We start from the raw sequence: 13313 nt of genomic DNA on the forward strand, positions 1-13313 counted from the left end.
ATTTCAGGATCTTGATGAAATACAGGCTTTGTCCTTCAGCAAGGAATGCTGGAGCAGCTGTAAGCCAAGAAGTCAAAAATTTGTAGCAGGTATCTGGCAAGTGAGAAAGTACAGTATGCAGCCTTTTTAATGCTGTAACAATAATTCAAGGTGAGTAATAGGTAACAAAACAAGGATTTGAGCTACCTGCATAGCAGTCTTGCCAGTGCTCTAATATTGCAGATTTCTATGTTAATCATTGTACCTGAACAGTTTTAACTAGTAATAAGTATTTTTTTAATGTTATCCACAGTTTCAGTCACGAAGTCATGTTTAGGTTCATGTGACATGAAGTTCTGAGCAAGACCATTTCCTTAACTGACCAGTCATGCACCTTTATGAAGGTGGCTGAATGTGAAAAATGCAATGTAGAGGAAGAATATGTACCCACTTGTAGTATAAACATCTGCCTAGATGATATCGGGAAGGAACAAAGGATCTAAACTGAAATCTGGTTTTAGCTCTCAAACGTTCGTTTTTGTTCACCCTTGCTACTTAATGTGGATAGTAACTACTCTCAGACTTGAGAAAGTTTGGCTGGCTCACTACTGACTGGGAGCAATGCCTGCAGACAGAACTGGCCAGGAAAGAACCAGAACTTCAGGAAAAGCAGCTACTGTGGTTAGAAACATTCGCTGTTTAGTTACAAAAGAGAAACATGGAAACATGCTCCTAGTGTTCTAGCAGAAAGACCAGTCTTAGTGTTTTGTACGAAGGCAGAGAGAGTTTTCCAAAATGGTTCTTCCAGAGTTCTGACTCCTTTAAAGTTTATTTAGGCTCCAGAAAATACAGCAGAAATACGTAGGTTTCCTGGCATTGGTGTTAATTTTCTGAATCTTTTTGTTGTTGCTGTTTTAAAGGTCTTGTAAACTTTTATGTAAAAATAAAGCTATGCACAAGGGGACATGAACAGTGCTTCAGCTGCCGAATCTTCTTCCAGGTTCCTTGGCACTGAGAGTTGCCAACTGCTTCCCAGTGTAAGATTTTACCTCTGAAATATAACAATAAATGAGGAGTTAAAACACTGAAAAACTATATTTCATGTTACTAGGTTGTGTTGTACAACATGTCAGAAGATTAGATTTGCTTAATAATGTAAGACTTTAATTAGCTCATCTAGCTCTTAAAATACTTTCTGGAGCATTTTCTAATGATTTATACATTTCCTAAGTATAGTATACAGGATCGTGGATTGAATAGCTGTTTGTACAGGTATTAAGCAGTATGCATATTAATAAATGTATAGATCAAATAAACATCTGTTCTGCATATTAAATGTCTACTTTCAAAATTCCTTTTCTAGAAACCAGGTGTATAGGTTTGAGAGGAGTACTGATCCACCACTGTTAAACCTGAAATCAGACTTGGATTATGGCAGGAAATGCTGGTTTTAAGTGTCCATAGCTGTGAAAAGACTTCTTGCACTACCGAAGCTGCATCATCCCTTCATAATAGTAAATAAAGCATTCAAAGCACTGAACTCTTATATTGAAATTATTTCCCAACTTTATCTAGGTTTTAAAAGCAATTTCTGTGAGAACTGAAAGAGTCAATCCGAGGTCTACAAGCGATGTGAGCTGTTTCATTTTTAGATATAACAAATGCAGCTTTTACTGAGACCTTGAGAGGTCTTAACTTCTGTCCTGGGTTTTGCTACAGAAGAGACAGCAGAAAAATGGCTTTCTTTACCCATCTGTGTTATGGCCATCCCCAGAACAGCGGTGCGTGTCAGTATTCATAGCGGGAGGCTGGCAAGCGACACACACAGTGTGTCCTTCCCGGAGGTACTGCATCCATCGAGCATACGGCCGGTTCTCCAGAGCACAGTGGTGTGAAAGAGATTCTGTTTTAAATTCCACACAATATCTGCTCAGAAGGAAAAGTACTGAATTAGTTATGATAGATAAAGCACAAGCTAGGTATATGTTTTCAAAGTACTTACATATCATATGGGTGGTATTTGTGAAGTGCAGGTTAGACATCACCATTGCTAACAAGTCTGTTTCTGACCCTAGCCTAATTAATGGATTCTTATAAACATTACGCAAACTATTTCTCATTCCATGCCCCAGTCCAGTGCTTTATGTATAGTCTCACTTTCTGGTTGTGTTCTGCATTCTTAGGTAGAAAAACAGATCTCAGTAACCCATATTTTTTCTTCTATGCTGCTAAAAGAGAAAATGGAGAAAAGGCTTTAAGAATACCGATGGCTTTATTTTTCTGGGGAAAGTAGCATAGGGCAAAGCATCAGGAGCATTACAGACCCAGTAATAGCCTAATTTAGACTTCATCTCTACTGGTAACGAAACAATTTTTTTTACCGCTTGTGTCAATTAATTTTAAAAAAGGTCTCTTGAGACCAATCACATTCAGGCCACTTTGTTTGTTCAGAGACTTGTGCCTGGTTTCTCAGACTCACACTTATGGATACATTCAGCTTTGGTTTAGCACTAGTTACTGTTTGCTTTCAAAAGCAGCTATCCTCAGATTTGGCATGACCTCAATGTCTAATTCAGGACAATTAGCAACTAATCAAAAACAACATCCAGAACTTGCAAATGAACTGCAGGCGAGAAAAGCAATACAAGCTATAGCTTGTTTAATTATTGCAAAATTAATTACATTTTTCTCCATAGCCAGCTATTTTCTATTGAATAAGATGACCCACATGCATATGATAAATAAATTACCCAGCATCTTCTTTGTCTGAAGGCTGGAGAGAAGATGCTGCTCGTCGTTTTCTTTCTTTACCATATTCAGAGGTAGTTATGAAAGCAGGGACTGAGGAAGAAAACAGATACAGTAAGGCAGCAAGACACAATTGAGTCATATTTCCATTACTGTAACAGTGGGGAAATGAATCAGGAGGTTGTGGATGGTGATGCTGACTGCCTTTATTGAAAAAGTGGTAAAATGTTGGGAAAATTGGACCTCAACCCCATTCCCGACAGCCAAGCCCCCTCCTTATTCAGAAGAAATCTATCTAGAAATGCCACCTAGTCTGTGAGGAAATCAGATGCGCTGGAATCCTACAAGGAGCTCTGTTTCCTGTTTCGTACTGATTTTGTGCTCTAACTTTGCTCAGAGATAATTTGATACTTACTGGGGTGGCTTAAATCAAGAAACTGAAGGAATGCATGCAGCTTAGTTGTTTAAGAGAAATTAAGAAAAGCCTGAGTAGGGAAAAACTATAAGAATTTAATAAAAAGCAATATGACAGTAAAAAGTGAAGTTTAAAATTGCAGTTTTAACCAGCCAGCTGCAGATAAATCAAAGAGAAAATACCATGTTCGTGGCCGCAGTCCTCTCCTCGATAGGTCAGGTATTCCAGGCAGCCAGCCTTCTCCTCTAGCGCAGGACAGGGGTCCCCACCGTTTTTAGGTTCCTGCTGTACGTAGCGCCTCCGTACCCGCAGATGAGGTTGACATTGCTCTACACAGCCACTCCAGTGACTCCACTCCCCCACAATGCATGGAAGAGCTGCAAAGCCGTATTAAAACATTACTAGTACTCAAGACTTCTGTTTTGTCCTAATTGCTCCCAAAAATCTTGCTTGCTTTCTTTCATGCTTTTATTTGTAGGGTTTTAAATGCTCTTCTAGGAGTTTGCATCTTCAAATTCAACATTCAAACCTGCCTGTAGTGCTTGGCTCCCTATTCCATCCCTTGTCCAGAAAGAAACAGCTCCTCATGGAAACTTTTCACTCAGCTCTGGGGTTTTTCTGTACCCTCTTCTGAAGCACACAGCATTAGAACCAAAGGAGACCAGCTCAGAAATTGCTCGGTTTGCTCTGTCACTACACCTCTAATTTCCTGGACCACTACAGACATCATAAAGCAGCTAAAACTCCTAACAGAGGCTACTCAACAGATGTCCTTACCACACAGATTTCCCTAGTTTCCTCCCCCCCGTCCTCCTGTTCTGACTAAATTTGCTCACTTTCGAGTGGCCAAACGGTGGCCGAGGACACTGCATCCCACACCTTAAGGAACTCCACTGAGACAGAACCACAGAGCAGCCCTGGGTATTGGGCCACCAGTTGTCCACCCTGCTCAACCATCAGCATTCTCTGCTAACTGATAGATGCCTTCCCGCACACCTCCTGGTTATGATTTGTAGAACAGCACCAGAAAATAACGTGGAAAAAGCACATGGGTTGCTTTGCCACATGCAGATTCCTGACAGTGCACCACTGGGCACTGCCCTCAGCCACATCGAGGTGCCCCAAGGCACATGGCACAGTCTCTTTGCCTGCAAAGGCACCACTCTAATATGTTGTAGCACAATCCTCAGACATTTGTTTCTAGTACTTTGAACTAGGGGGAAAAAACAACAAACAAACAAAAACGAGCAAACAAACAAAAACGCAACAGTGACAGTAAAAATTACTTGGACCCTGCCATGGGACAGCCAGGACAAGAAGTGCTAAATGTCTATGGACCTCACAGTCTTTGCCGGCTGGCCGTAGAGCCAGAAAAGAGTCTTTGGCCCCACTTTATGTAACAGTACAAGGCTAGAATTCAGCACCTGATCACACACCTTAGTTCTACCTAAAGTAGCCAAAGGACAGTAAAGTGTCATCTAGCCCCGTTTCCTTATCTGTTGGCTCTCTTCCAAGTTGGCTGTATGAATCACCTGCAGAAGCAAGAGTTTCCACGTAATTTTAACCCCATATTAGCACCTTGATATGCAGATAACATCAGATCTAACATCATATTTTCCACACAGAAAAGTCCCAAAGGGACTGAGTAGCTGCATAACAAATAAAGCGATGACTTCACGTCTTACTGGAATTAACCAGGGTGACTGTTAAATATTGGTCATCTGCAGAAACACATGGCAACTTTATGGTCATGAAAATTTAGAACAAGACGTATGAATTGCCTTAGTCATGTGGAATAATATGAATATTGGGTTGCTAGAATGGAATTTAGCCAGTGGGACAACAACATCACTCTTGCAGTCAGTACCCAGCAACCATTAAGGGACAGTACAACAGTTTTGTGCCTCATTGGAAAGATGCCAAATTCCCCAGTGTGACAGAGAATGAGTCCCAGAGCTGACATAAAAGGAATGGCACCATCTCCTGAAATACAAAAAGAAGTATCAGGAACATCTTTATCATCTCTATGTCACTATTGGTCCAGCTTGGTTAACACAAAGATGATAGATGATGATTCATTGCAACACTAAGAAGGATACAAATCAAAGGAACCTGAAGGACAGGATTTGTGCTTGGGTACCTACCAAAAGGCAGCAGCTAACAAGACTCTTGGAAGTTCAAAAATACACAGAAAAATTAAATTGCTCTTCTATGAAACACAGCTTGAGTGGTCAAGACATTTTTTTCCCCCTATTTACAGCACTGTGAATCATAGATTTTTTTTTTTTTTCTGAGCCACACTCTATTTAATTTTTTCCAATCTCTGGAAAAAAGAGGATTACAGTATCTTCACTGAATCACTGCATAACATATGTTGTAATGTATAACAATCTGTGGATTTTCACAGAATAACCACTTTCATTCAAATGATGAAGTGATTCCTTTTTTGGGCTTTTTCATTGTATAGTAATTCCTATTTAAAACGCTATTTACAAAAATATTCCTTCTTCATTGTTAGACCTGTAAGGAAATTTATAATAAAATCCTTGGGCTTAGGTTCAGCAGCCTATGGACTTCTGCTGTGCCATCCACTTGTAAAGTACCAGACCTACTACAATTTTTAGGTATGACAGAATTTAACCATGGCACTGGCATCTTTAGGACACCTCTCCTTTCAGTGGTTTCTGTTATTTTGGAGCACTGTTTTTGTATTACTCCTGACACATTTCTTGCTTACATATACTTGAGGCACTTTACACTTTCCCCAAATACTTTGTCCTGTTAAATATTTGCAAAAGGATGAAATGTCATTTCAGCAGGTGCTGAAATCATGAGTGGCGAACAGGCTGACAAACAAGCTGTAGCACGTGAACCATTGGGCACCTTGCTTCACATTTCTATTTTAAATTTTTGAACTCTACACTCAAAACAGCATTTCAGAGTGAGCTATGCCTATAAATACCCTTGGTGCCATTAAATACACGGACAGAATTTAGAAATACTCAAAGATGAGACCTCAACACCCAACAGGAAGAAAAATTACTCTAAAATTTCCAGCCATATTTGTCTAAGTTGACACAAACTCCCACGGGAACCATTTGGAATTTCTGTTTATACAAAACATAACTTACCGACTGCTTGCAACAGAAAGCGTATACAATCATCTGCCTTTAAAAGAATGACTTCTTGTGATTGATTTTGTAGTTTTGGGATGTATGAGTTCCAGGACCAGGCTGGCAAAATCCTGTCCTCCCATGCTGCACCCATGCAAACGTCCTGCTCCCTCCACTTGCTCCAGCATTGGTGCTCACACAGCAGGACAGGGCAGGGAGTCAAACCAGCCAGAAACAGGCAATAGAGAAACCAGAAATAGTTTCCTGCAGCTTTAGCTCCCTGAACAGGGCCAACAGAGACTGTCAATTCCAGCTCTGGTGCAGGAGAGAGAGGGAGAGACTTCCCTGAGACTCCATGTTCCTGCCTGGATCTGGGGCACCCACTGTCCCCGCAGGGTACCAGAGAGAGGCAGCACAAACACATCTGCCTTTCAAGGCAACCACCACTCAGCTTGAGACAAAAAATACCATCTCGATAACAATAAGGCATCATCAGGTGCCAGAAGTCATGCCAGAAGTCATGGTAAGAAAAGTGTCTAAACTAGAAGTTTTCAAGCACAAGTTTGAGCTTCTCCTTGAAGGGCATAGAAATTTGTATGGGTTTACAGCTCCATTTAAATGCTATACACTACGCACCTTCATTTGCTCTCTCCTGTTATAATTGACAACTAAAAATAATTTGATTTACTGAAAAGATGTAATGTGCTGTGACTGTATGACAAGCAAGCATCTTGTCAGTTCCCCCTCTACTGATTTTCCTGAACAAACGATCAATATATTTTCAAAATGCTAATTTTAAAGATGCTACCTTCTGTCAGACCTCATGGTGCACATTTTTTTCCCTTCTGTTATTCTGGAGAGCTTATTTAGCGGTGGGAGAACTGACCATTTTTCCTCTGGAGACCTGGGGTCAGAGTTCTGCTCTGCTGACTCTTTCTGTGCAGCTTTACATCACCCAAGACAGGTCTACAGCCCCCTTCCCAAACCAGACAGACACCAGCCAGCTTGGGTCCCAAAGCTACGTGGCTATGTCAGCATGGTGCTCAGCCTGCTAAATACACCCTAATTAGCAGGACCGTGCAGCAGAGACTTCTTGGCTGTAGGTTGGTGTGCATGCAGCCGTCTGGGAAGAGACGGGTTGAGACGGGAAGAGACTGGGCTGGCTGAGTGCTAATGCTGCAACTGTAAAGCGAGGTCTATGTCTCTCATCACAAACAGAGGGAGGGATGACAAATTGTGAAGAGTCCAAAGGGTAGAAATACTGCAGAAAGAGAGGGTGTAAATACCTACAAGGATGCTGGACCCAGTTTGGTAGATCTGGGCCACTTTCCCTTCCCTGACACCACTCCCCTGGGAGCCAAGCCTTCCCCTGCAGGCTGGCAGGGGACCCTCTCACTCATTCTTCTACACTCATTTTGAAGCCCTGGCCTTGATGGTGGATCCTTGCTGAATTCTGCTCCTAGAAATGAGGACAAAACCTCACCCTGGGGATTTCTGCTATTATTTCATTGACATTTGTTCGGCGAGACATGAGGAATCAGCTCAGTGACACAGATGGTGCTGTATGAATCTACCTGTTGCCTCTACAATAAAAATGTATTTGGGATAAGCATGAGTGAAGAGTACGTAACCTCACATTTCAGTGAGAAAATAACTTCAGATCGGCAAACCCCAGGCCCTGTACTACGGTTGATCCAGCCACCTTGCAAATGTCTAATGTGGGAAAATCCTCTTTTTCTGTGCCTGCTGCTGCCCTCATGCAGCCTCAGCCTGGTCCCTGCTCCTGCTCCGAGGCTGGTGATACCGCGGAAGAATTTGCCCTCGCAGAGCCCCCTCACAGCTGAGACCCTTTCCGCACGCCCCATCTCCAAACCCCAGGGAAACCTCCAGCCTACAAAGCACGGGCAGGCAACCAGCTATGACACCTGCAAAAAGGGACGGGGGTGCCCGGGGGATGCCCGCTCAGCCTGCCCCCACCCACGCTCCCCTCGGGGGGTTCACTCCGGGCTGCAGCCCAGCCCGACCCACCCCGGGGTCGGGGGGACGAGCCGAGGCGGGGGGCGGACGCACCTACCCGGGCACGCCTGGCCGTGGTCGTGGCAGCAGTCCCCGGCTCGCCGGCATCCTCCGTCGCAGTAGCAGGTCCCGTAGCCCCCTCTCTCCCTCCATCCCTCCCCGACACAGGCGGCGTCCCGGCCCTCGCAGCACTTTCCCGAGCAGCTGCCCCCGGCCCCGCTCCCGGCCCACAGCAGCCCCAGCCACAGAGCTCCCGACAGCGCCGCGCCGCCCATCACCGCGCCGCCCGTATCCGCGCCGCCCCGACGCGAGGGTCCCGCCGCCGCTACACGCTCCGGCCGCCACCGGCACCCGGCGGAGCGGGGCGGGCCCGGCGGGCAGAGAGCGGGGGCGGGGGGGGCGGCCGGCGCGGCCCTGCCCGGCCCTGCCCGGCCCTCCCTTCCTGACCGGGCCGCGCCGGCCGCCCCCAACACCCCCTCCGCCTCCCCTCCCTGCCCCGAGGGGCCCCGGGTAGCGGCAGAGCTGCCGTGGTAAAGCTTTGGGGGGCGATAGGGGGAGGAAGGTGGGGAGGATGCGTGTCCCCGGGGGTGTCCTGCAAGGCGATGTCCCGCACGGGGGTGTTCCTCACGGGATCCACATGGCAGTGACCACCCAGTGGTGTTCTGTGCAGGGGTGTCCCGCACGGCAATGACCTATTGCAGCCACATCTCACACAGTGATGTCCCACAGTGGTGTCCTGTACAGGCATGTCCCCACACAGCCATGTCCCACACAGCCATGTCCCATGCAATGATGTCCCACACAGCAGTGACCCCCACAGCCCTGTCCCACACAGCTGTAGCCCACACAGTAGTGTTGCACACTGCAGAGACCCACACAGTGGTGAACCGTGATGTCCTCCACAGCAGCGTCTCCCGCAGTGAAGTCTCTCACAGCAACATCCCGTAGCCCCCTCTGATGACCCTCACAGCAATGTCCCACACTCCAGTGACCCCCACAGCAGCGTCCCACACGGCGATGTCTCTCCCACACAACGTTGTCCTGCACAGCAGTGTCCCACACAGTGGTGAGCCACACAACAAAGTCCTGCACAGCACTGTCACACAGCCGGGTCCTGCACAGCAGCAGCCCTCAGAGAACTGGTCTGCCCAGCAAACTCCCACCCAGCAGTGCCCTGCACAACAGTGATCCGCGCAGCTGTGAACTGCACAGCTGTGCCCTGTACAGCAGTGACCCACATAGCAGTGACCCACATAGCAGTGACCCACATAGCAGTGACCCACAGAGCTGTCCAGAGCGTCCCCGTCCACCTCCACACAACACAGCAGGTGGGGACGGCCTGGGGCCACCGGACGTGCTTTATTGGTACAGGAAGTTTCTCATTTCAGGGCACATCCCACAAAGTCAGGAGCATTTGCTTGTGTTAAGTTTTTCATTTTCTGCCTTTTTTTTTTTTTTTTAAGCTCTGTTTCCAGAACAAACGAAAGAAACTGTACTTGCAGGTGCACAAGGAAAGTGGGATGGATCCCCAACTAACTTCCTAAAACGTGAAGATTTGGATTCTGGTTTTCAGTTATCTCCAGTTCTAAGAGGTTTTTAGGGTTAATGGGACCTGACCATTTTAGCCAAAAATCAAATCCCAAAAGTAAGTAGTGAGATGACTGCAAAAATATGTTAGCTTTGCACACTTCGATTTGCAGATAGTTAGCTACTAAGGCAAGAGATATCTGGTCTCCTAAAGCTGCCTATAGATGGGAGGAAACAGTCTATTATATTATCTGCTACATGTTGGTACTTGGTCCCCCTGAAATAGCTTGGGCCAACCAGAGCTTAATTTCTTCTAGCCATCACAACTTTGCTGTTAAAATGTTGTTTAAATCCTGAAGGACTGGATCTGCGCTGTTATCCAGTGTGCCACTAATGAACTTACTGGCATGTTGCCAGCCTAAAATTTGAACTCGTGAATAGGGAACATCAGGGGAGTTCCTGTGGTGGCTGAGAGGAGAACAAGACTTGCAGCCTGCCTTGGTAAAAGGCGATGTGAGAGCAAGAATGGCTCTTTATGTTTTCCTTTCTTGGTTGGATTTCTGTGGTTCACCTGAAAGGCAAATCATTTTAAGCAGATAAATCGTGTGTAGATGACTTATGCTAAAGGGATAAGGCAGTAAAACTTGGATGAGTTTGGAAGAGATTAAAGAGTGTCTTTCTTTTAGTGGATATGTTTACAGAAAAACAAGAAACTATGTCTGCAATGGTCTAGTAAAACAAAACAAAATACAAATGAAAAATGTTAGAATTTCTACAGTATGCAGTAAAGCAAATTCTTCAGAGCAACCAGAAAAAGAAGGAATCTTAATTAAAGGAGAGAACAAACTCACCCAGTTTGTTCCAGCAAGTACTTTCTCTTTTTTTTTCTCCCTTTTAGTTTAGTTCCTTGCTATTAGGACTAGCACTAGGTAACTCGCAAGAACAAAGAAACACAGTGATGTTCTTGGGCAATGAGGCAGCATTGAAACCCTTACAGGCACTTCCAGCAAAACAGGCAGATATTATTTTCTAGTTTGACATGAGATGGTCCATAGAAAGCAGATGTTGCTCATGCCCTGCTCCTCATTATCTTTTTGTCATGCAGATAACTTGACGAGGAAAAGCAGTTTTGGGCAAAGCTGATATAAAAGGCATGTGTAGGCAGCTTAGGGAATGTTCTGTCTTCCTCATAAGCCACAGAGGAGCGTTGCATGGAACAGAGGTCATCAGTCATTGGTTCAACATGTGCCCTCAGTGGCAAAATGTAATACGTCTTCTTAATTCTAGCAGCAGGGAGAAATCTCAGGACTATATTGTAGTCCTCTCAAAAGCAGGTGCTGCTGCTGGTTCTGAGATTTTGAAAACCATAGTCTGGCTCAAGCTGCCAGCCATTTTTGTACTTTTCTGACATTTCTGCCCTGTTTTTTCTTTGAGTACTCAAATTCCCAAACTAAAACATAACTGCAGTATTATATGGTAAGAAGGGAAAAAAAACCAAGACTGTGAAACATGTTTTTCAACTAATTTCTCCAACATGTAAATTGTTCTGATGAGTCTCATTCCATTGTTTTCTATTTTCCAACCAAAGTGTCCCCATTGCCTTACATGGAGTTCTCCTTGGTTTATAATACCACAAAGACAAAACTGAGTCAAATGAGCTCCAACAGTAAACTAGAAAGAGAACTAATCTTTATTATTTACCATGCTTACCAACTCTACTGTTTACTATGGTTATTTATGCCCTCCCTATAAGGCATATAAAGCAAAGCCAAACTCTTACTCTCTGTCCATTCCTACGGTATGCATCTACCTGCAATATTAGGCAAAAGACTGAGAACACCTGCAACTGGGAAAAGCTTCAGACTGAGGACAAAATATATGTTTGATAGTAAAATCCTGTTCTTTTATTTTTCAAGTTTAACTTACAGCCACATACTTTGAGAACCCAATATAAGGACTATTTAGCTAAACTTCAAAGTCTTTTTTCAAATGAGTTGTCTGTCAGCCCGCAGCATTCCACATGCCCGCACCTCCTCAGGAGCAAACTTTCTGGAAGGTCCTGACTTGCACAAACAGAGCTCATTTTTCTTTGCTCCTAGGAGGTTAATCCAGTGGCAACAAAAAAAGACAACTTCAAAGATCCTGCAGGGCATTTCTTTTCCTTTTACACCTATGTTTGCACACAGCTCTGTTTATTTTACAGAAATACCCTTTTGAAAGCAACCTGCTTACACTTTATATTGAGACAACACGGTGACCGATGTGACTACAAAGGCTACAGGCTGTCCCCATCCTACTACACAGGATCACACTTCCTGGGAGCAGCACAGTCAGCTACAAATTGAGCTTGTCCCAAGAGGCCCTTGTTCCAAAAAAGTAGACTTTCTCCTGATAAGAATTAATCCCTACCAAGGTGAATAACCACATCATGGTGTTTGCTAGTGTAGCTGAGAGCTCAAAGCAATAGCAACGTTTTGTAACTAACAAAATTGAGGAGTAATTTGTCTTCACTAATGATCAGCCAGTATAAGAACACAGTAGAAAGTGTATAAAAGAAGATTTTAATAGTTTCAGAGCCCAGGCTGTTATACAGAAAGCACAATGCTATTTCAATGACTAGCTTGAGCTGCTCTACATTGAATCGCGCATAAGAGAGCGTGTTGCATACCTGACTGTATCTGAGAGAGGTCATTTGCTGTGCAAACAGCCTTCCCCTTCCATCCACTTTGCCCTGGCAATCCTGTCAGGTGCCGCCCTGCCCTGGGTGACACGCTGGCTTGCTGCGTCTCCATTGCAGACACCGATTTTGGTTGGGGTTGGTAAAGATGCATGAAATTGCTTGGATTCTAGAGGTTAGTGGAAACATAGCAGAGTTATCTATCAGGATATTTTTAGCTGATTTTTTAAGGCTTTCACTCTCCTTGTAAGTTACCGAAGAAATGTCCAAGTACTGAGATGAACACAGAGCTGCTGTCAAGCTTCAATGCTGTCAGTTCTTCAACCTAAGAAGATCAGGGCTGGAAAACATAGTTTTCCTGGGTTTTGACCCAAGTTTCTCTTTTTGCAGGTTCAGGGAGCTGAACTGTAGTACCTGAGCCAGCACGAGGAAGGGGAGGTAGCCCCGGGTAGGGCAGCATGACTTTCTCCACCAGCAGAAGTTATCGACGGCACTGGCTCAGCTGGTGCACGTGGTAGAACATTCGCCTTACGGTATCAGGCTACAACTACATCTTCTATCTGAATAAACAGTCTGTGGCTAATGGAACAGTAGTATTGCGGTCATAAATACATTTTCTCATGTTAATTCTTATTTTATCTTAGTTTTAAATGCTATTATGATCTGGAAATGTCATCATGATGTCATTCCAATTTTCATTTGTCTTAGTAATGTTGAGAACAATATTACCCAGGGGTCACTCATGAAGGAGCATGCTGAGTACCTGGCTGTGTTTGAAGAAAAGCATTTGCAGCACAACCAGCGATGCGTGAAGTGATGAGTTTCCTTACTTCTGGTC

At 44.5% G+C, this 13313-nt stretch overlaps 1 protein-coding gene across 1 annotated transcript; it reads right to left on the minus strand.

Moving 5' to 3' along the window:
* Nucleotides 1-727: 727 nt before the first annotated feature.
* On the minus strand, nucleotides 728-8546 carry SBSPON (somatomedin B and thrombospondin type 1 domain containing). The gene is made up of 5 exons (XM_065629762.1): nucleotides 8330-8546; nucleotides 3325-3519; nucleotides 2730-2820; nucleotides 1729-1905; nucleotides 728-1030 (listed from the first exon to the last, which is right to left on the minus strand). The coding sequence occupies exons 1-5, from the start codon at nucleotides 8544-8546 to the stop codon at nucleotides 913-915; spliced, it is 798 nt and encodes a 265-aa protein (XP_065485834.1). The 3' UTR covers nucleotides 728-912.
* Between the last annotated feature and the right edge of the window lie 4767 nt (nucleotides 8547-13313).

Source organism: Caloenas nicobarica, chromosome 2 (genome assembly GCF_036013445.1).
Source record: "Caloenas nicobarica isolate bCalNic1 chromosome 2, bCalNic1.hap1, whole genome shotgun sequence".
In the NCBI taxonomy this organism is placed as follows: domain Eukaryota; kingdom Metazoa; phylum Chordata; class Aves; order Columbiformes; family Columbidae; genus Caloenas; species Caloenas nicobarica.

Bases quoted from the DNA above. Each gene is read 5' to 3' on its own strand.
- SBSPON (XM_065629762.1), bottom strand. From the start codon at position 8,546: ATGGGCGGCGCGGCGCTGTCGGGAGCTCTGTGGCTGGGGCTGCTGTGG. The intron at 1,906-2,729 runs GTAATTTATTTA...CCTTCTGAGCAG, and splicing joins TCAGACAAAGAAGATGCTGG to ATATTGTGTGGAATTTAAAA. The intron at 1,031-1,728 runs GTAAAGAAAGCC...GTTATATTTCAG, and splicing joins GATGGCCATAACACAGATGG to AGGTAAAATCTTACACTGGG.